This window comes from Lactuca virosa, chromosome 4 (genome assembly GCF_052849685.1).
Source record: "Lactuca virosa cultivar CGN04683 chromosome 4, Lactuca_virosa_CGN04683_v6, whole genome shotgun sequence".
NCBI lineage: Eukaryota > Viridiplantae > Streptophyta > Magnoliopsida > Asterales > Asteraceae > Lactuca > Lactuca virosa.
In genome coordinates, this window is record NC_136429.1 from 127,681,482 (window position 1) to 127,702,721 (window position 21,240).

At 35.9% G+C, this 21,240-nt stretch overlaps 2 protein-coding genes and 1 long non-coding RNA gene across 3 annotated transcripts; 1 reads left to right on the top strand and 2 right to left on the bottom strand.

Moving 5' to 3' along the window:
• Nucleotides 1–6,892: 6,892 nt before the first annotated feature.
• On the bottom strand, nt 6,893–7,795 carry LOC145105005 (uncharacterized). Its single transcript, XM_079042149.1, has one exon. The coding sequence runs from the start codon at nt 7,793–7,795 to the stop codon at nt 6,893–6,895; it is 903 nt and encodes a 300-aa protein (XP_078898275.1).
• A 2,854-nt stretch (nt 7,796–10,649) lies between these two features.
• On the top strand, nt 10,650–14,476 carry ATSPO11-1 (Spo11/DNA topoisomerase VI, subunit A protein). Its single transcript, XM_079044221.1, has 16 exons — nt 10,650–10,743; nt 10,869–10,968; nt 11,593–11,666; nt 11,750–11,851; nt 12,029–12,102; nt 12,217–12,233; nt 12,296–12,365; nt 12,447–12,483; nt 12,624–12,671; nt 12,775–12,833; nt 12,901–12,932; nt 13,009–13,114; nt 13,207–13,327; nt 13,414–13,477; nt 13,560–13,669; nt 13,798–14,476. The coding sequence occupies exons 1-16, from the start codon at nt 10,677–10,679 to the stop codon at nt 13,827–13,829; spliced, it is 1,113 nt and encodes a 370-aa protein (XP_078900347.1). The 5' UTR covers nt 10,650–10,676; the 3' UTR covers nt 13,830–14,476.
• A 57-nt stretch (nt 14,477–14,533) lies between these two features.
• Nucleotides 14,534–15,815, bottom strand: LOC145107350 (uncharacterized). The gene is made up of 2 exons (XR_013707827.1): nt 15,325–15,815; nt 14,534–14,809 (listed from the first exon to the last, which is right to left on the bottom strand). It is a non-coding gene; the product is annotated as an uncharacterized LOC145107350 (long non-coding RNA).
• Nucleotides 15,816–21,240: the final 5,425 nt, after the last annotated feature.

The window sequence follows — 21,240 nt, forward strand, 5'->3', positions numbered from 1 at the left end:
CATTGCTATTATCAAATGAATATCTGAAACCTTGTCTATATAATCCATGAAAAGAAATGATGTCCCTTGCCATATATGGTGAATAGCAACAATTATTTAAATCTAGCCCTAACCCAGTACTCAACACTAAGGAATAAACTCCGATCTTGGTGACTGGTGATGATCTCTTGTTTCCCATGATCAAGTTTATTCTCCCATGCTCCACTTCCCTACTTTCTCTTAGCCCCTGCAAATCAGAACAAATGTGGAAACCACATCCAGTATCAAGGACCCATGAAGTAGCAAGTGATGAGTTATTAGATTTAATTGACTACATACCTGCAAAGGTGGGCTTTATCTTCCCATCCTTAATATCTTGCAGATATTTAGGGCAGCTTCGTTTCCAGTGGCCCTTCTCGTGGCAATGGAAGCACTCTGCTTCATTGGGGTCAGAAGAGGGCTTAACAGAACCTGCTTTGGTCCCACTAGAGGAGGAACCATCACGGGTCTTACCCTTTTGCTGGCTCTTAGAAGGAGCCTTCCTCTTTTTACCCTTTCCTTGGCCAATTGCCAACACAAAAGCAGTCACAGTAGAGGATGATGCAACAGATTTGTCCTTGAGGTTGCTCTCAGCAGTCCTCAGGAGCCCTTGAAGTTTACTCAAGGTGACCTCTTCCTTATCCATGTGGTAGGTCATTCTGAATTGGTTGTAGCAGGAAGGCAAGGAGTGGAGGATGATGTCGATAGCCAAATCCTCATCAAACTTAACATTAATTTTGAGAAGACGATCAACATACCTCTGCATTTTCTGCAAATGAGAGGTTAGGGATTCTCCACTCCCCATCTTAGCGGTGATCATGCTAGTAATGATCTCATAGCGCTCTTGCCTCGCGCTTTGGTGGTACCTGTCCAGCAAATCTTGACGCATCTCATATGGATACATGTCCTCATAGGACTTTTGGAGTTCGAGGTTCATGGTGGCCAGCATGATGCAATGAACGTTCGTAGCATCACGCTCATGGGCCTCAAAGGCGGACAACTCTTCAGGAGTAGCAACTTTTGGGTTGATCTTTTCAAGTTTCTCATCGAGGACATATTCTTTGTCCTCGTAGCGAGTGATCATACGAATGTATCTCATCCACTCGTTGAAATTCGACCCATCAAATGTCACCTTTTGACATAGGTTCATCAGCGAGAATGACCCAGAAGCGTTGTTGTTTGCGTTTGCGTTAGACATCTGAAATAGAAAGGAACAAAGTTTGATTAAAAATGAATCCCCAATTAAACACCCAAATGAGAAATTAGGGCTAGGATCCAACAACATTATTTGCAACTTAGAAAACGGATGTCGTAATCTAAAAGTAAATAAATTGAAGGTAAGTGAATGACGATTCACTAATTTTCATCATGAAAAACGAAAAGGAGATTTAGTTTTATAGGCAGCAACCTTATACCCCCCTTATAGACTGGCTTCGTGAATGAGGCCTACTAACGATAAGACTAGCTTATTCTTATATATATATATATATATATATATATATATATATATATATATATATTAATCTTGTAATAAATAAAGTATAAGATTGAATTTTAAACTTGTAAAATTCTAAGGGTTGAAATTTAAAATTTTTCAAAATTAAACTTTTAATCAAAAATTAAATTTCAAAACTTGAGGGCAAGTTTTGAACTTTTCAAAACACAAGGGATCAAGTAACAAATAATATAAATTAAACAATTAATTTTTTATGATTATCTATATTTGACCTAATCCAATTTTATTCACAAGATAATTACCAAATAATTTAAACAATCAATATTTATCATATAAAGAAACAATTATTTAAAAGATTTGATATTATCTTTTGTTTTGGTAAGGATAATCATTTAAATACAATAATATTCGGATTTTATCATTAAAAAACGATTTTGGCATTTATCCTTAAGCAAAACAGCAAGAAATCCCGAGATATCCTCTGCCTGACTCCCAGACTTGCCGAGTCACTACCTGAACTCGCCGAGTTGGGCAAACTCGCCGAGTCCAGATACTGACTCGCCGAGTTGGGTCGGGCAGAGGCCAGAAAAACGATTTTCAACAAAAACTCGACAATTACATCACATACAACAGAAACCAATCAAGGCTCTGATACCACTGATGGGTTTTAAACATAAGAACTTTCCTATGTGCTCATGCAAACCCTAATGTTTGGATCTAGGTTTCTCTATTGAACATGCAATTGAATCCAAGACTTAGAAACCCTAATCTAGCATACATATTTTAATCTTATTAAGTACTACTAGATCTGAAAGTTTACCTCTTGAAAACCTCTTGAATCTTCTTCTTCTTGAGCTTAGAGTCACAAATGCAACTCCTCTAATGGTTCACAAACACCACAAGCAAGAAGGCAATATTAGAGAGAGGGAAGGAAGCTAATTTCGGCCCTAGGGTTTCTCTTGGGATTCCAGTAACCGAAAATTGCAAGTGGGGCTCTCTATTTATACTGTAGGCTGCTAGGGTGTCAGTCTAAACCCTAATGGACAACTTAGTCACCAAGCAGCCCAAGGAACCTTCTGGAATAAGGCCTTCGACGAAAATATGATGATCCTTCATCATAATTTCGTTCCCCCTTAGTCCATTAGGTTTCCCAGCCCAAAATTCAACTATCACACATTTGACAGTTTAAGCCCCTTTATTCAATTAATCTCTTTTAGTCACCAAATTAATTCCTAATTAATTTATAACTAATACTAATTAAATAAATATGATTTCTCCTTTAATATATTATTCTTATAATATATTAATAAATCATAATATCCTCTATCTCTCTCCTAAAATTACCTTGTCTAGTTGCTTTGATGAAGGCAACCCAAAAGGACCATGCTCAATCGGGTCAAGTACATACCAAATATAGTTACGAGCTTAGACACTAATCCAACACTTTCATCATCGTGTTTTTAGTCGATAGTATGGTACAATCATAGCACATTATACCTTAAATAACAAATGGTTTAAGGTAGTTGGTACAGCAGTAGTTACCTAATACAACACTACAGTACTATATTATTTCCCCATTGCATTCACATTGTGATCTTCTCACAATGAACAGTAATGTAAAAACTAAATTTTTGGTTAATGATAGTCACACTTGGGAAAATACACTCTTTTACAAGAAACAAACATACAAAACATTTGATGCCTTGGTAGAAGGCTACGTTTAGTAGAAAATATAGGATTTTCTAGGAGTTACAAACATTTACTACAAACATTTACAAACTTATACATCAAACACTTACAAACATTTTCATACAAACAATGACACTAAAATGCTTATGAACTCACCAGCTTTAAAGCTGATAAACTCTTTCAAAATAACTTGTATTCTCAGGTCATCAGTAGACAGGTACCGATTCCAGTTTTGGAGAAGATGGAGCTCGTTCAAGACTCATCTCTTATTTTGATTTACATTTTTGGTGTATTTTAAACTTCACAGAACACACTTATATTAAATTATATTATTAATGCAATGAATGATGTTGTTGCTTGTTTACTACTATGCTTTGTTGTGATACTGTACATGACGTCCTCCACCCCCGAATGTTTTCGCCGTTACGGTTTTGGGGTGTGACAGATGTGATTTTCCAGCTTGCACCTACTAAAAATAATGTCACTTCTTAGTATAAGACAAACAATGTTGATGGAGAGGGAACTATTGAAAATGGTAATGAAAATGTAGTGGTTGTTGGTGTGGGAGATAATAAAAATGCAGTCCAATAAGAAGCTATCGAAAATGTTGAGGTTGTTTGTGTAGGAGTAACTGTCAATGTAGTAAAAAAGGGAAAGAATCTTATATGTAATGAAGATGCTCATATTGTCTTTTAAGAGGGTTCTCCTTAAAATGTGGTACAAGACAAAATTGTAATTGGACAAATTGATGTAAGGTTGGTTGAGGAATTTGGATATCTATAACATGAGACTAACATGCTTTAGAAGAAGTATATGTTCAACCTGAGCACACAGAACTTGTGGAAATGGTATTGTACTTTTACTAGTTAAAGATGTAGTATTATTTGTAACATTTGTTATGTATTCTAACTTTTTTTAGTCTATAACAAGAAATTGATGCAAATGTTGGTGATATTATAGAAGATTCGGGAGTGACGAAGATGAATTTATTGAAGACACTCTAGCTCCAAAGATTGTCCCAAAAAAGAAATCAAAGAGGATCCTCAAGAACAAGTTGAAGAATATAATTTATGATGCTGATGTAGGTGGTTCTTCTATTTAGAAGGCAATCATTTTAGAGTATTCTACTTTGTGTAGGGCACTTTATGTATGCTTGTCCTTTTTGGTTAAGACATTAACATTAGGTGAACCTTTGGTAACAAACTTCCAACATCTACTTTTATGTAAGGCCTTTTTGAATAATCATAGTTGATGAGCATTAATAAGATAATTGTACAATTAGATGTTTGGTTCTAAATGAACTTTATCCCCTTATAACCAATTAATAGTAGACAAAACTGTAAAATTGGTCCTTGTGGTTTTGCAAAAACTATGGATAGGGTCCAAAAAGTTTCTGAATTGCATAGAAGGTCCAAAATCAAGAATTTTCTGTGGTTTTGTTCCTAAAATTAAGAAATTCTCGTGAATTTGGTCCCTGGAAAACCTGAAAGGACGATTTTTCCATTTTAATTTCTATTTCCCATTTTTTATATTCATTTTGACATTTTTTTTAATTTAAAAAGAAATAAAAAAAGAAATCAGCCAACCCATCCCCTTTTCTCTATTTGATTTTTCTTTCTTTCTTTCTTTCTCTCTCTCACTCTCTCTCTCTTTGAATTTCTCTCTCTCTCTCTCTCTCTCTCTCGTCCTTTTTTTCTCTTTCTTCTTGAACTAAGAAGCTATAACAAAGAACACAACCTATCCATGGCTTCCTACCTTCCACATCTTCTCTCACTGTGAACCATGAATCGTAATAACACACACACACACACATACATCTCTTTATCTCTCCAACAAAAGCCAGACACATAGAGAACCAGTCTCTCTAAAAACTCATCTGTTTATCAAATCGATCTCTCAAAAAACCCATCTGTATGAATCGATTTTCAATCCATCTGTATAAAAGATCGTGATGGTGTTTTGGCTCAACTAAATCGTCTGTGGAGTTACAATAATGGTGGTCGTGTTATGGCTCTCCGATGAATGTACTTGTATAAGGGAGGCTCACATGTTCTGTTGTGAAGATGAATGCCGATGATGGAGGCTATGGAGATGGTGGTTTAGTTGAGATGAAGGGTGAAGGTTGTCGCCCTGTGAAGATGATGATAGCAGATACTGTTGGTTTAGAAGTCTCAAAGTATCAACACTTAGAACTTGAAACTTACGTATATAATGAAACTAATCTAATTGAAAAGAAGAAAATAAACTATGAAGTGAAAGGAGTGTACGAAAGTTGCAGAAGAAAGCTCATCTTTATTCATAATAAAGAAGGCCTATATATAGCCTTTCAAACATCTACTGTTAACAAATGAAAACTAATAAAATACTAATTGACGACGCACAGTTTGTTTGACTAGTTCCAGTCCGATGTCATTGGCCGCGTACCAATAAACCCAAACTGGGGGGACTTGATGATATATGGTCCACTAGTATGATCCAGACTGCTCTAGCGCGCCAGCCTGACCTGGCGTGCTCCTGCCAGCCCTGCCTAGCGTTCCCTTGCTAGCCTTGCTGGGGACTCCCTTGCCAGCCCTGCTGGGGACTCTCCTGCCGGCCCGGCCACGTGCTCCCTCGCCTGGCACTCCCCTGCCATCCTTTCCTTGTGCACGCCCGCCAGCCTTGCCTGGGGCGCGTCCGCCAGCCCCGCCTGGCGCCTCCGGGCGGCCTTGCCCAACTCCTTGCTAGTTGGGCATGAATTGGGCTTGGCCCAAGGCCTAACCTAATTCCCCTTGACCTAGTTGTCCTCTATAAATAAAATAGTGCCTCCTCCATGAAGGAGGACTCTTCCCGGTGGCTCAGCAGCCACCATAGACTTCCCTCATGGCTCAGCCGCCACTACACTCTGGCCGGGTGGCTCAGCCGCCACCCGCCGCCGTCAGCCACCATACACCACCACTAGCAACAAGATGGTTCTCTCCAGCTATGGAGGACCATCTCAGATCTACTAGCTGATCTAACTTGACCGTCGGAGTCCGCTCCCGGGGCACAGTCCCTGGGACGGCTCTAACGACTTTGCACTGTGATGTCCAAATCTTTGGCCAGAGTGTAGTGGCGGCTGAGCCATGAGGGAAGTCTATGGTGGCTGCTGAGCCACCGGGAAGAGTCCTCCTTCATGGAGGAGGCACTATTCTATTTATAGGGGACAACTAGGTCAAGGGGAATTAGGTTAGGCCTTGGGCCAAGCCCAATTCAGGCCCAGCTAGCAAGGAGTTGGGCAAGGTCTCCCAGAGGCGCCGGGCGGGGATGGCGGACGCGCCCCAGGCAAGGCTGGCGGGCGCGCACCAGAAAAGGATGGCAGGGGAGTGCCAGGCGAGGGAGCACCTGGCCGGGCTGGCAGGAGAGTCCCCAGCATGGCTGGCAAGGGAGTCCCCAGCAAGGCTAGCAAGGGAACGCTAGGCAGGGCTGGCAGGAGCGCGCCAGGTCAGGCTGGCGCGCTAGAGCAGTCTGGGCCATGCTAGTGGACCATATATCATCACTAATAAACTATACCACCTAAAGACCAGGTAAATATGAAGACTTCCCAACTGCACTTCTTAAAATCCGGTCAAGCATTTTTATCAAGTCCTTTTTTTTATTCAAAAATAAAGCATGTGTAAATAACTTAACTCAAGACGCATAATAACTTAACCCATGACCCATACAATAAACGATTACTCCAACATTCACCCTCTTAATCGTTTATTTCCTTGTTCACAGCAGTGTTGGTTCATCATCCTCGCACCGATTCAAGTTAAGTTCATCCTTTTTCTCCCACAGTGGACACTCCGATATGTAATGCCTGATCTCATTACACTTGTAACACTTCACGTGGCTCTTTTCCCGTTGTACTCGACCATCTCCTTGACTTTTCCCGGAACCCCGACCTCCACCTCGGCCACACCCATAGTCTTCCCGATTCGAGTTTCCACACCCACAATGCTCACACCTATGCTCTTTTTCTTTTGTTTTTTCATCAGAATTTACAAGTAAAAGCTGATTTTGCTCGGATTGGATCTCCTCAACTTTGATCCTTTCTTCATAAGCTTTAAGTCGGCCCACAACATCATCATAACCGATGGTCTTCAAGTCTACAACCTGTTCTATAGAAGCCATCATATGAATAAAACGTTTTGGTAACCCATTAAGAAATTTCTTAACCAATTTTGTTTCTTCCATAACCGATTCAAGTGAGGCGGCTCGAGAAGCATACTCGGACAACTTATTAGCAAAGTTATCTATCACCTCTTGGTCCTTCATCTTCATATTTTCAAACTCTCCCATTAGAGTTTGAAGTCTCGCCTCTCGGATTCGATCGGCACCCACATGACGGGGTTTGAGAACATCCCACATATCCTTTGCGGTTGTGAGATTCCCTATTAACAATGTTTGCTCCTCCGGTATGGATTGAAACAAAAGTGCAATTGCAATGTTATTCTTCTTGGCATCCCCATTGACTCCCGGATCGATTGCCTCCCATACCCCGTGAACATTGAAGATAGCCCGCATCCTCATAGCCCATACTGTGTAATTTGTTGATGACAACACCGGACATTGAAGAGACATGATGTTGCTCTCCTTAACTGTAGCTGTTGTTTGATCCTTTGGTGGAGCCATTCTTACGATTTTTACTGCACTACCAAGGTTTTATAATCAACTAAAAACACTGCTTGAAAGAACTACCTGCAAACTCCTTTTGCTGCCTTTCACCCACTGTTTTTACAACCTTTGATTAACACCATCTGGCTGCTTGATCCTCCTTTGTTCTTCGATCAAAACTGGGTTAACAATCCCGCTGATTTTGGCCGGAACCACGACTTGTCTCCGCTACCCTTTTGATCCCTAGAACAGAAAACAACCTACTGATCTGAAATCAGCCCCTCTTCAATCGATCTCCGCTCTGATACCAAATGTTGGTTTAGAAGTCTCAAAGTATCAACACTTAGAACTTGAAACTTATGTATATAATGAAACTAATCTTACTGAAAATAAGAAAATAAACTATGAAGTGAAAGGAGTGTACGAAAGTTGCAGAAGAAAGCTCATCTTTATTCATAATAAAGAAGGCCTATATATATGGCCTTTCAGACATCTACTGTTAACAAAGGAAAACTAATAAAATACTAAAACTAATAAAATACTAATAAACTATACCACCTAAAGACCAGGTAAATATGAAGACTTCCCAACTGCACTTCTTAAAATCCAGTCAAGCATTTTTACCAAGTCCTTTTTTTATTCAAAAATAAAGCATGTGTAAATAACTTAACTCAAGACCCATAATAACTTAACCCATGACCCATACAATAAACGATTACTCCAACATATACGATTTGCTCAACACTTCACTCAAGAACAGATCAAAGTTTCTATTGCAGCCAAGCTGTCGTAGCCCCAAATCCATTTGTTCAACACCATTAGACCACCACCATCAAAGAAATTAGGGTTCTTAAGATCATATCAGAAATTAGGTATTGTTACTGTCTCTCAAGCTTTTCTTTGTTTGCTTCAGCATCTCCAATAAAAGTGGATGTTTAGTAGTGATGATAGTAAAGAAGGACATGTTGGAGGTGAGATAACGATGGTGAAAAAAGGCGATGCCAATGATGGTATGAAGAGGACGATCAAGATGATGGACATGAGTAGAGATTTATCAGAGATATAAGTTTTTGGGTTTTATTTTGCAATTTGGGAGGAAGATGACATATTTTTGGGGTTTTATTTTAGATTTACAAATTGATAGGACCTGCACTCGACAAAGGGGTTTGTGTGTGTGTATGTGAGAGAGAGAGAGAAAGGGTACAATGGGGTTGAGTAGACTCGACCTTGTGTTTTTCTTTTCCTTTTAAATTAGCAAGACATTAAAATAAATAATAAAATGCATAAATGAAATGAAAAGGATACAATTGTCTTTTTTACCTTTTCAGGACCAAAATCACAGGAAATTCTTGATTTTGGACCTTTCATGCAAGTTGAAACTTTTTGGACCCTATCTATAGTTTTTGGTAAACGACGAGGACCAATTTTGTAGTTTAGTCTTAATAGTAATAATTGTTAAGTATGTTGTTATTACTAGTCTTAACTATTGTCACAAGTCGTACAATGTTCGTAGAATACGATAAATTTAATGCATGTTAAGTACCTTGTTATTATTAGTCTCAACATTTTTAATAAGTTGCATCAATACAATCCTATAACAAACATATCCAAAATATTAGTGAACTACCATAAGTTGTATCAATACTAACCAAAAGAGGAAACCACAAACCTAACCACACAAGTACCTTACTAAAAGACTAAACCAACAACCTAACCTAAACTAATAGCTACATATATGAAAAAGTCAACGACACGTGGACTTTGATCAACATTACTACCCAACACCAAACATGAGATTCACTACAATAAGAACCATCATTAATAGCAACAACCACATTACCATAAGTTGTATCAATACTAACCAAAAGAGGAAACCACAAACCTAACCACACAAGTACCTTACTAAAAGACTAAACCAACAACCTAACCTAAATCAATAGCTACACATATGAAAAAGTCAACGACACGTGGACTTTGATCCCAAAACCAAACATGAGACTCACTACAATAAGAACCATGATTAATAGCAACAACTTCATTAACAATTCAATCATTTTCTCAAGTTTCATATTTGCATTTTCCTTCTTCTAACACTTTCTCTCTTCAACTCTTCATGCATCCGGAACATTAAATCTTTTGTAGTCTTGATTTGTATATGGTAGATCAGGAGTTATCTACAAACAAAAATATACATTAAAATTAGGACATTCGTTGAACTTTCTTCCAAGGATTTTGTCAGTCTATGAAACTAAGAAACTAGCTTCAACAGCACAACATCACTTTACCTCTCTAATACTATTGATTTTTGGACCCTGATCATAACGACTAAAGCCTTTATGAACCAACCATATTTTTTACAAAATATGAGACGCTGATGATTTAGTTTTGACTATTTTAACTAATATAATTAACTCTCCTCAAGTGTATGCCACATTACCAAATTAACAACCTTAACGAGAAAACTAAAGACATTTGAAACCAAATAAATAAGAGATTTTCTAATATGTACCCTAAGGGCACATATAAGAAACATTAATTGAAGTGTTAATTATGAGGAATATTACCATAATTAAATATGATAAATATTAGTTATAAATAATATTATTTAGGGATTTTCTAATATGTGTCGGAAAAGACACATATAAAAAGTATTAACTGAAGTGTTAATTATGAGGAATATTATCATGATAAATAATACTAATTAATGTATTTTTACAATTATGGTAATTTTACACGTAACCAATGTTTATCATAATTATTTAGTTATGATAATATTTCTTATAAAATCCCATCAAAAATTTATTAAAACTGATTTCTTAATATTTTTGTATATATTGAAAGAAGTTACCATCTTTTACATTCCAAATTCAAACGCCCAGGTTCGTAATTCTCGCACATAATGGAAAACAAAATAGAGGGAAAACGTTCGAGTTCACGATCAAACCATTTATTGCAGAAGATAAGAGGTAAGATGCATTCAAGTTTGATAAATTTTCTTATATTTAATGATCTACAACCATTCTCCACGATGATGTTGATACTATTCCTTGCAATTTGTATACGCCGGACGAACACCGACGTGCATATGCAGATTTTACTCGTTCAATTGTTGAAGATCTTTCTCTTGGTCGTTCTCCGGTGATTTACATTCATCGTTTCCGTAATTACTGCACTGATACTTCTGGAAACTGGTAAGTAACGTTCGTTCTCCCAATTTCAAAAAGTCTCACGAGTTAGGACTACTCAGTCACTCAGTAAATCACGAACTACTTTGTGTTATATTTCCGAAACCCAGACATTGAGAACCAATCTCAAAATTTTCAAATTCTGATGATGGATGTGAATCCCATTCTTTGTCCTAGTTTTCGTAGGGATTCCTAAAAGAGTGGAAGATTCAAATGGTTTATAGATATATACTTCAACATAACATGCCTTTTCCTTTACTATGTGAATCTCTAGACACAATTGTATGGTCTCTTTTACTCTGTGACTTGTCTTTTACAAACAGAAATATGTTTTAGGAAACTGGTAACTTATTCATCTGTAGAGAGCGACTGATTGTATTACTTTATAGTTCTTGTAGTACTTTGAGGCGCATTAATGGAACTCTATTGTTAGTTTTGGGATCCAGAAACTGTCAAGTTTTCTGGTGAAAAGGATGATGATCTATAAGCTTGCTTGACCATTTACAGTTGTTCAACTGATGTTTTGGTGTTATGTGTCTGAAAAAATGGAATAAATGCATAATTAACAAGAAAGAGATGAAAGAAAAAGTTCATAATACATATTGAAGCAATGATCCCTTATGTTTGCAGCTATTGCAGCCATGACTCAGTTAAGGGAGTGGAGATTCTCACACTACAAAGGGAGTGCCATGCACGTAGGTTGGGTGCGTACACTTTGCCAATGTAACAAATTTTGCATTCAAATTGCTTTAATTTCAACAAATTTCTAAAATTGTTCTTTTCACAGATATTTTATTGCGAGTGCTACTTATTGTTCAACAACTTTTGCAAGAAAATAGGCATGGGTCAAAAAGAGACATTTATTACATGCATCCTTCTGTGTTTCAAGGTGAAGTTGAATCATTATAGCACTGATTGTATACTAAAGTGTATCATGCCATCTTAATCTATAGATAAAATCTGTTTATATGCAAAGTATTTTTCAATTGCATACGTGTTTCTGCTTTGACACTTTACATATCAAGATTAATTTAATCCCTTAATATATTATACCATACAATACCAGAACAATCAGTTGTAGACCGAGCCATTAATGACATCTGCATCCTTCTTCAGTGCAGTCGCCACAACCTAAATGTTGTATGTATTTTTGTCTTTTCACCTTTTTTTCATTTGTGTAAAAGTATATCTATGAATTTTCATTATCACAATTCACAATTAGTCTAATTCCCCTTTCTGCTCCTTCCTCTGTAGGTCTCTGTTTCAAAAGGGTGAGTAGTTTAAAATCATTAAAATCATTTTTGTTTCAAAATTTGAGTGAAGTAGTTTTCAGATTGGTGATGGGATGGTTGAGATTCTCAGAAGCTGATAGGATAATAAATTGCCTAAGCCACCCTGATCATGTAAGAAAGAAAATGTTATTTACATATATATAGATATACATATTTTTTTGAGACAGAAGTTGATTGGTTTATATCTGGTAGGCACACTCTATTCTAGTACATGTAGAAGAAGTAAAAGGTGTGTTTTTTTTTTTTTTTTTTTTTTTTTTAATTCAATCACATAACCCCATCATATATCTATCTATCTATCTATATATCTATCAACATTTAACAATGATAACTGATATATCCTTTGGCTTTGGTTCTTATTGTGCATAGATATAATGAGTGTTGCAGACTATATACTAGTAGTGGAGAAGGAATCAGGTGAGAGGTCTAATTCTTTCTTTAGCAAATAGCAAGAAGACTTTGTTGCTATTTGAAATTTTGATGCATGCTTTTTTTTTTTTTTACACTTTCCACTATACAGTATTCCAAAGATTGGCAAATGATTGTTTTTGCAAGAGTAATCGTTGCATTGTTATAACTGTAAGTCTGATGTCATCCATTGAAAATCTCCTCATGAATCAGCCATTAACTAACTATATTTCTACAGGGAAGAGGTTATCCTGATATTCCAACAAGAAGGTAAAAGATTCAGTTATTTCTAGGTTTTCCCTTTTATCCATAAATTGTAATAGCAATTAATGTATTTCTGAATCAGGTTCTTGAGGCTACTAATCCAACAGCTGCAATTGCCAGCTTATTGCTTGGTTGATTGTGATCCATATGGCTTTGACATCTTAACCACATATCGCTTTGGCTCAATGGTAATTGCATTGTAACAATCATATTTAATTTACATGTCAATAATAATAATAATAATAATAATAATAATAATAATAAGTTTTCTCTCATGAAGCAAATGGCATATGATGCAAAGATACTAAGGCTTCCTGAGATTAAGTGGCTTGGAGTATTTCCATCAGATGTAGAGAAATATAATTTTCCACAACAATGCCTCCTCCCTATGACACCCCAAGGTTTGATCATTACTACATTAGAGTCTCCCTTTCTCTTACATTGTTTTTTTTTTTTTTTAATTTGAAAACTGTTTGTTTGTTATCAGATAAGGTGAAAACAGAGGCCATTTTGAATCGATGCTATTTGCAAAGACTAGTGCCAGAGTGGAGGTTGATGATGTTCTTTGTCTCTATAGCTTTGCAAAAAACTTAGCCTTTCAAAATTTATATATCTTTTGTTTGTGGTAATTAGGTTGGAACTAGAGTTACTGCTGAAAAATGGAGTCAAGTTTGAGATTGAAGCATTATCTGTTCACTCACTTAGCTTGTTATCAAAAGAGTATTTACCATCCAAGATTCAAGGTAAATTCTTCAGTTCATCCACTTTAATGGTGAAGTTGTGCCATGTGCAGACATGGTAAAACCATGTGGTTAATGTGTGTATAAAATGAAGATGATGGCTTTAACTGAATATTGTTTTGGTTTTGAAGGATTATTATCTGAAAGTCCAGTCCAACTATGAATCCAGATGAAGATGATTGAAATCTTTTAGGTTATTTCGATCCCTGGTAAGTTTTTATTTCGAATTGCATTATATTAGGGGTTTTAAGTTTTGATGATGGATGGTTTTAATAATGATATGAAGGAAATATAAAACCGAAACGATTAAAAAAACTGCAACTAACAAGAACCAAAACAAAAACCGATGCTCCTTGGGTGGAAATTGACCCTCAAAAACCGATCCACATCAATGCCATTTAAAATAATAAATTATTAAATTATATATATAAAATAGTATTAGCTTATTTTATTATTTGATTTTGTCTTAGTGGTAGGGTTGAATTACTAGGGGTGTGCATAGGATCAAACCAAACCGCCCGCAAACCATTAAAAATCATTTTTGTTTGGACCGGTGTGGTTTTTGATAATTTAGGGGCTGTTTGGCAGAATCTGAATTTTTAAGATCTGAATTTTTAAGAGGTCTGAATTTCTAAGAGGGTCTGAATTTTTAAGATCTGAATTTAAACATGTTGTTTGGTTAGAACCTCTGAATTCTTATATTGAATTATAAAATTGACCATTTTACCCTTATGTATTGTTTTTGTTTATAAAATAACTAAACCAACTTTTTGAATAACTAAAAAATATAAAAACACCATACAAAAGAAAACACTTGCAATTTTGTATAAAAAATAACGAAATAATGTATACAAACACAATCATATATGTTCTTGAACATGAAAATGGAAAAATATTGCTAATTTAAAAACCATAATCACAACTGAAAGTTAATCGGTTAAACCAATTCAAGAGTGACCATCTAATGACCACAATCTATTACTTGCAAATCTAATCTAAAGACCATAATAACAACTTAAACTTGATCAATTAAACAAATTCAAGAATAATCATTTAATAACTACATTTTCCATTTGAATAGTTCCATATATGTAGCACATAAAACCCTGTCTTGCACACTTTCTCTTCTCGCTTCAACATTATCTGCCATAGACAAACCAAAGGGGATACAATTAGGCTTTTTTGTGCTTCAAAGTCTACATTCAACTATTAATCAAATCTCCATAACACGATTATATACCATAAATGTTTTTGAGGACAAGAAATATAATAAGTTTCATTCACTGTATATATAAACACAACTATACACCAATTCATCAATCAACTTTAAGAGCATTTTATATAGGATGAAAATTTGTAACCAAAACATCATAGCCAACTGCTGTGATTTAGGGTTGGAAATAAACAAAAAAAATTCCACAAAAATCAAAAAACAAACCATCAGGTTCTTATTCTCCATTATGAATATCAAGAATAAGCTTCAATAAATCAGATATTAGAATAACATAAATCAAAGCAAACTTCACATATATCATAATATAGAAATCAATGATTGGAGTAAGGGGCTGTCACTAGAGCATCGGAGAAAACTATTGGAGAAAAACCAAGAGAAAAAAAAAATACTGAAATCATCGATTGAAGAAGAACGAAGCACATACCTTATGTCTTGCTGTCGAACGGCGGCCCTGAAGGTGTCGGTGTTCAAAGGGATATTTCTTGGCGTTCGGATGTGAGCGACATCGTTGCTTAACGAGAGAGCCGACGACGCAGTGGGCTCGTTGGAGGCGTTCGTTGTCGGCGACGCTAGCTGTACCGGCAGAAGTGGTGGTCGACACTAAAGGAAGATTAGAGAACATAGGCGATGGCGAAGGGAGGTGTCGGAAGTGGTGTTGACGATGGAAGGAGGTCGGAGCCTCAGAGGTTGCTTCTGTGTCTTGTGTGCGATGGAGGGGAGTTGTTTATGCGATTAGGGCAAAATGGGAAGCGGCCCTTTTTTTCTTCTTTCAGATGTGATAACAAGTCTGACCGAATAAGATGTAAATTTCAGATTCAGATGTGAAATTAATAGATAAACAAACACTCTTAATGGAAAAGATTTAGATATGCCTCTTATTAAGAGGCAATAAGAGGCAAACAAACAGCCCCTTACTTTTAGTGTGATTTGGTTAAATATGGTATTAAGTTAATAGTCCATTTCTTCGATTTCCAGCCCACAAACACAAATAACCCGATGTGTAAGCCTAACCCACTATTTTAGGTTATATGGACTAATTTTTTTTTTCACAATTTACTACAAAAATATTGAAAAACATGTACACCAAGTTCATACTATATATAATCATTTTTAAAGCCTAATAGTCCACAAGTTGATAAATTTCTACAAAGTCATATATGTGATATATTAAAATTCATGCAACCACAACAAAAAGTAACCATCATAGTTCACATTTCATAAAAAATCCTAAACATCTTGTTAGGCCAAGTGGTATACCTATAACGAGGAGGTTCGTGGTCGAGCTGGCCACGAACAACGGGCGTGCACACCACCCCGTTGTTTCGTGGTGGCTCGTTTTCGTGATCACTCGTGTTCGGGACAACGGACTCGCACGACCAATTGGATTGCAGCTCACGATTTGAACGTTACACTAGCCGTTGAACGCCTAGTTTCTTTAAAAAAAAAATTAAACTATTTATTTACCTATAAATACAACATTTTTACTCCTTATTTTTTACACCATTCTTTTCTATCTCTATACACAATCTACATACTAAATCTTCACAACCAAAAACCATGGATCCCAACCAAAATACCCCTCCAAATTACAGAAATCACAAACCCGATAACGCTTTTGCGTTAGATACAACACCTCGCCAATTCCCGACTATGGAGTCACCTCAAGGCGGTTTTCTCAAGGCGGTTTTCTCAATCTACTTCAAACCGGTTCCCCTATCCAACAAACACCACTTTTCCAACAACAATGTCAACCTTTTCCGTCTTTCCAACAACAACAAATTTCACAACAATACCAACAATTTCAACAAATTCAACAACTACAACAAGCCCACCAACAATCGACACAACAACAACCTCTAATTTCACAACCACCAAGCTCACAACCACCACTTTCGTCGGATTTTGTTGCGGAAATGCAACCTTCACCACCACCTCAACCAAAAAAGAAAAAGGGAAAAAACCGGCCCGACCCACTACCGCCCAAGAAAGGGTTCCACGGACAAAAGAAGAAGAAGAAAAGTTAGCGGAGGCATGGGCGGCGGCTTCCGAAGATCCAATTGTAGGTGATAGTCATCCTTACGGAAGTTTTTGGGAAAAAGTCCGAGCCATTTTCTACGAGTTAATGGAAAGTGAAACTCAAAACGCCGATCAAATTACTTCGAAATGGCGAGATATTTGACTAAAATGCACCGAGTTTGGAGGAATCTACAACAACCTCCTAAACATACGCAAAAGCGGTTCGAACGATTTTGATGTTTTCAAGGCGGCCATGAAACAATTTGAAAAAACAACGCCAACACGTAAAGCTTTTTCGTATATGAAACCGTGACTAAAATTGAAAGACGCCCCAAAATGGAAAGAGTAAACGGAAGGAACTTCGCAATCTTCCGGTTCAAAGCGTTCGAGAAACCCCGATGCAACTTCCCAACAATCGGACGGCCGAACACACATCGACATCAACGACGATCCGCTAGATCTTGAAAACGACCAACCTCTTCGTCGGCCCGTTGGAAGAAGTAAAGCAAAAAAAGCGGCGTCAACATCTTCGAATTCTAGTGTTATGGATATGTTTGACGATAAATTTGATCGATATGTGCAACTTCAAGAAACGAAGGCCGAGGTGATGACTTGGATGAAACAAAAAATGATCGAAGCACAATCATCATTTCAAGAGGCACAAGCGACGCTCCAAACAAAAACGGATATGGAAATCTTGAAAATGAAAGCGGACGACCTTGAGGGTGAAGACTTGGAACTTTTCCAAGCGATGAAAGAGTTGGTTCGAGCCCGACGTAGGCGTATAGGGTAGTTTATTTTATTTATGGTTGGAATTTTTAGTTTTTTTTTATTTTTTTTTAATTTAAGCAATGTAATTTTTATTTTTATTGTTAGTTTTTTTTTTTTTTAATTTCAATTAATGTAGTTTTTATTTAATGTAATTTGCTATTTTAATTTAATGGAAAAACTAGTATTAAAAAATGATTTTAATGTATTTTTGAATTAAATTTAAATAAAAAAAATGAGGTGGAGTGGTGTGTTAGTGGTAGATATCCCATGCTAGTGGTAGGAGAATGTGGTGCTGATGTGGCACCCACCACATGTGTGGTATGTGGTGGGTATAACGGATGATCTTATCACCATGAAAAAGCAACAATAAATCATTATCCACTGAAACATCCTAAATAGAAAGAAAAACCGTAAAGAGTAAGGCAAAGAGTCCAAACAAAAATTAAAGAAAAACCATAATAACATAAAAGAAATATACACCAAAATATAATATGTTACTTATGTGCTAGCAAGTGAATCCATATCTTGTGCATCCTTGGAAGATTTTTTGCACTTTAAAAGTGTATCTATATAAAAAGTATATGATAATATTAGTATGTATTTGAAATATGAAGTCAAACCATATGGAAAAAACCTTACCATTTTTTGTAACCACTAACTTCTCATTTAATTCCTCTATTTGTTTCTCCGGTATAGTACCAATTAGCTCAAGAACCGTAGGTGATGACCGTATCTAATCTTGTTTATAAATTAAGGCTTCCATGAATGACGCAATCGTCGGTATTATATGTCGATTCCGATGTGACTATATAGGTCGGCATTGCCAAGGCATGTCTTGCTAGTTTGGACAATATAAGGAAATTCGACTGAATTTGCTTTCCACCACTCCAAAAAATATATAAAAAAGCTATGTTTTTTCCGCCCGCTAAATAGATATCCACTTCACTTTTAGTCTCTTGATATTTATCATAATATTTGTGAAATTTAAGCTCCAAGTCACCAATAGTTGTGTCATCAAAACTACTTGTTTTTTATTTTATTCTTGTAGTGGTTAACCAATTCTTGAAGAATCTTCTCCACCTTTCCTAGTATTAAGACAACCGCAACATAAAAATACAAAATCCATGTTATCTATGTCGTCCCAATATCTATCATATTTAACCTTCATTAAATTTCCCATATATATTTTTTTGTTCATGTAGACTTGAGCGCAATCATGAGCTCGGAAATAAAATGTATTCGATGTTACATACTTATACCATGATATCTTGGTTGTAACATCGGAAAAAAATTCAAGTACTTTTAAATAAATAACAACATGAAAGTATTCAAATGATTGATACAAACTATAAATTTAAAAAGTTAATCATACTTGACAGTCTTCTAATCAACTTCACTCGAAGCACCAATACTATATCATTTCATTTCCTTTTTCTTGTGTATCCACTTCATTTCGAAATAAGTTCCATCATTGGAGTCTATCCTATTGAGAAAATAAAACATACACAATGTATTAGTTTTCTTACTTAAAGAAAAAATTAGTATAAAGATATAACAATATACCTATTAAATGCTTTTCCATATTTTACAGTCGTTTCCAACATTAAATATGTTGAATTCCATCTAGTATCAACATCAAGAGAGAACTTTTGTTTATACACAATAGCTACCCGAGCAAAATAGTCTTCACATTTTTTATGACTAGTCGGTGATGATCTCACATACGTTACCGTGCCTTACACTTAAATAATATAATAAAAATGTTCTTTTAAGCCATCTCTAACCATGAGATTGATGATATCTGCACAACAAACATATGTGCAGACATTTACAATTCAAAACATCATTTGGTCCTTTTAATATCATCTTAAAAATTAGATAGCTCCATCGTTAGAGGACACGTCATCCACCGTGATAGTAAACACATTATCAATACCCCATTGTCTTATGCACTCTTATACAAGGATCTCAATGGTGTCACCCTTATGATTCTCTATCGGCCGAAAAATTGTTGTTGTTTTTTTTCTTTTAAACCCAGATATTGTCGATCCAATGCTACAAAAAGTAAGGAACACATATTATTTTAATTTTGAACTGATGACCAAGTAAGGAACACATTGTTTGATATTTAGGCATGTCTTTTTGTTAGGTGTGTCAAATCCAACAAATAATAAGGGTACAATGGACTTCAAATACACTGCTTTAATGCACTAAAAAGTAGTACAATGCAAGCAGGGTCGAACCACAGAGACACAAGATAAAAGTCTATACCTCTTTGCGCAAGGTACTTTGATCATAGAAGGGGGGGGGGGGGTTGTTTGCAAAAGTAAAATAATAAAACAACAGTCTACTTTAAAAACATGCAGAAAATGAAATAAACTTGTAAACAATTTAATTGAATGGTTCTAGTTCTAGTTCTCAATGTTGTTGTTCAACTTGATTATGACTTGATGTAATTCATGATTGCTATTCTAAGTTGGTACTGAAAGATATTAACACGCTCTAATACCTCTCGCTTGCCAAATTATCTAACCAAAACACGCTCTTTGACTAGACTTAGCTTTACTAATTCAACCTAAACATGCTCTTAGATTGTATTGAAAAACCGCATTAAGTTTTGTACTTCCCAACAATGTTCATTTCTTCTCATACGCTCGGAAGTGTGAAGACATGTGATATATGTTTTACAATAAGAAAACTTATTGTTTGTTACCAATTATTAACTTCATAGAACGATTAGGTGCCCGAAAAGTTAATTAACTACACAAAAATTCAATTCATGTAAGTGGCCAATCAAACAAAAATCAAATTCAATGATTCTAGTTTAAACAAACATAATCACTAGAATAGAATCACAAATCAAACATCAAATCGTATGCTTCAAGTCAAACAATCAACATGTTTTAAACAAGAACTAGAAATTAGGGTTTCTTAGCCACACATAGCTAAGAACAAATAAATAAGATGGGATTAGAAATGTTTAATGCTTACAAAAAGAAATCAAAAGTGTTTGCGATGATTAGTAGCCTTCAAGAATTCCCAAAAATCTCCCGAAATCGCCAGAAGTTGCTCCAAAAACCCTAACTAACCAAAGTCTCGATTTCCTTCAATTAATCCAAGATTAAAGCACCAAGGTATGTTGTTTTAAGTTCCTAACTTCATCTCCTTCATTATCTAGGTTGAAATTCATCCATTAATGGGTAAAAATCAGATTTCTCTTCATAAACCCTAGTTTTTGATTTGTAAAGTTTGAATTGATTCTTGTATTGGGTTTCAAAATTCTTGTATAAGGTTTCAAGAGCAAGCTTGGGGATGTGTTTTGGAAGGAAAATTGGAAGCTTTCATCTCCAATTGAGCATTCCACCATTGATGAGTTCAAGCTTTTCTTGAGATTGAAGATGAAGTGAACAATTCACGCAAACATCACAAATTCAAACACATTCCTTCCATATCTCAAGTTTTATGCATTGATTTTAAGTTTGTTTGGCTAGAATTGTTGTGAATCCGTTCTTGTGCTTCATATAGTTGTTCATTCGTGCTTGTCTAGTTGTGC

What these genes read in the sequence shown, in the direction of transcription:
- LOC145105005 (XM_079042149.1), bottom strand. Translation starts at nt 7,795, where the DNA reads ATGGCTCCACCAAAGGATCAAACAACAGCTACAGTTAAGGAGAGCAAC.
- ATSPO11-1 (XM_079044221.1), top strand. Translation starts at nt 10,677, where the DNA reads ATGGAAAACAAAATAGAGGGAAAACGTTCGAGTTCACGATCAAACCAT. An exon ending in GCCTAAGCCACCCTGATCAT is followed by an intron (nt 12,366 to 12,446) that starts GTAAGAAAGAAA and finishes TATATCTGGTAG; the next exon opens with GCACACTCTATTCTAGTACA. An exon ending in CCTCCCTATGACACCCCAAG is followed by an intron (nt 13,328 to 13,413) that starts GTTTGATCATTA and finishes GTTTGTTATCAG; the next exon opens with ATAAGGTGAAAACAGAGGCC.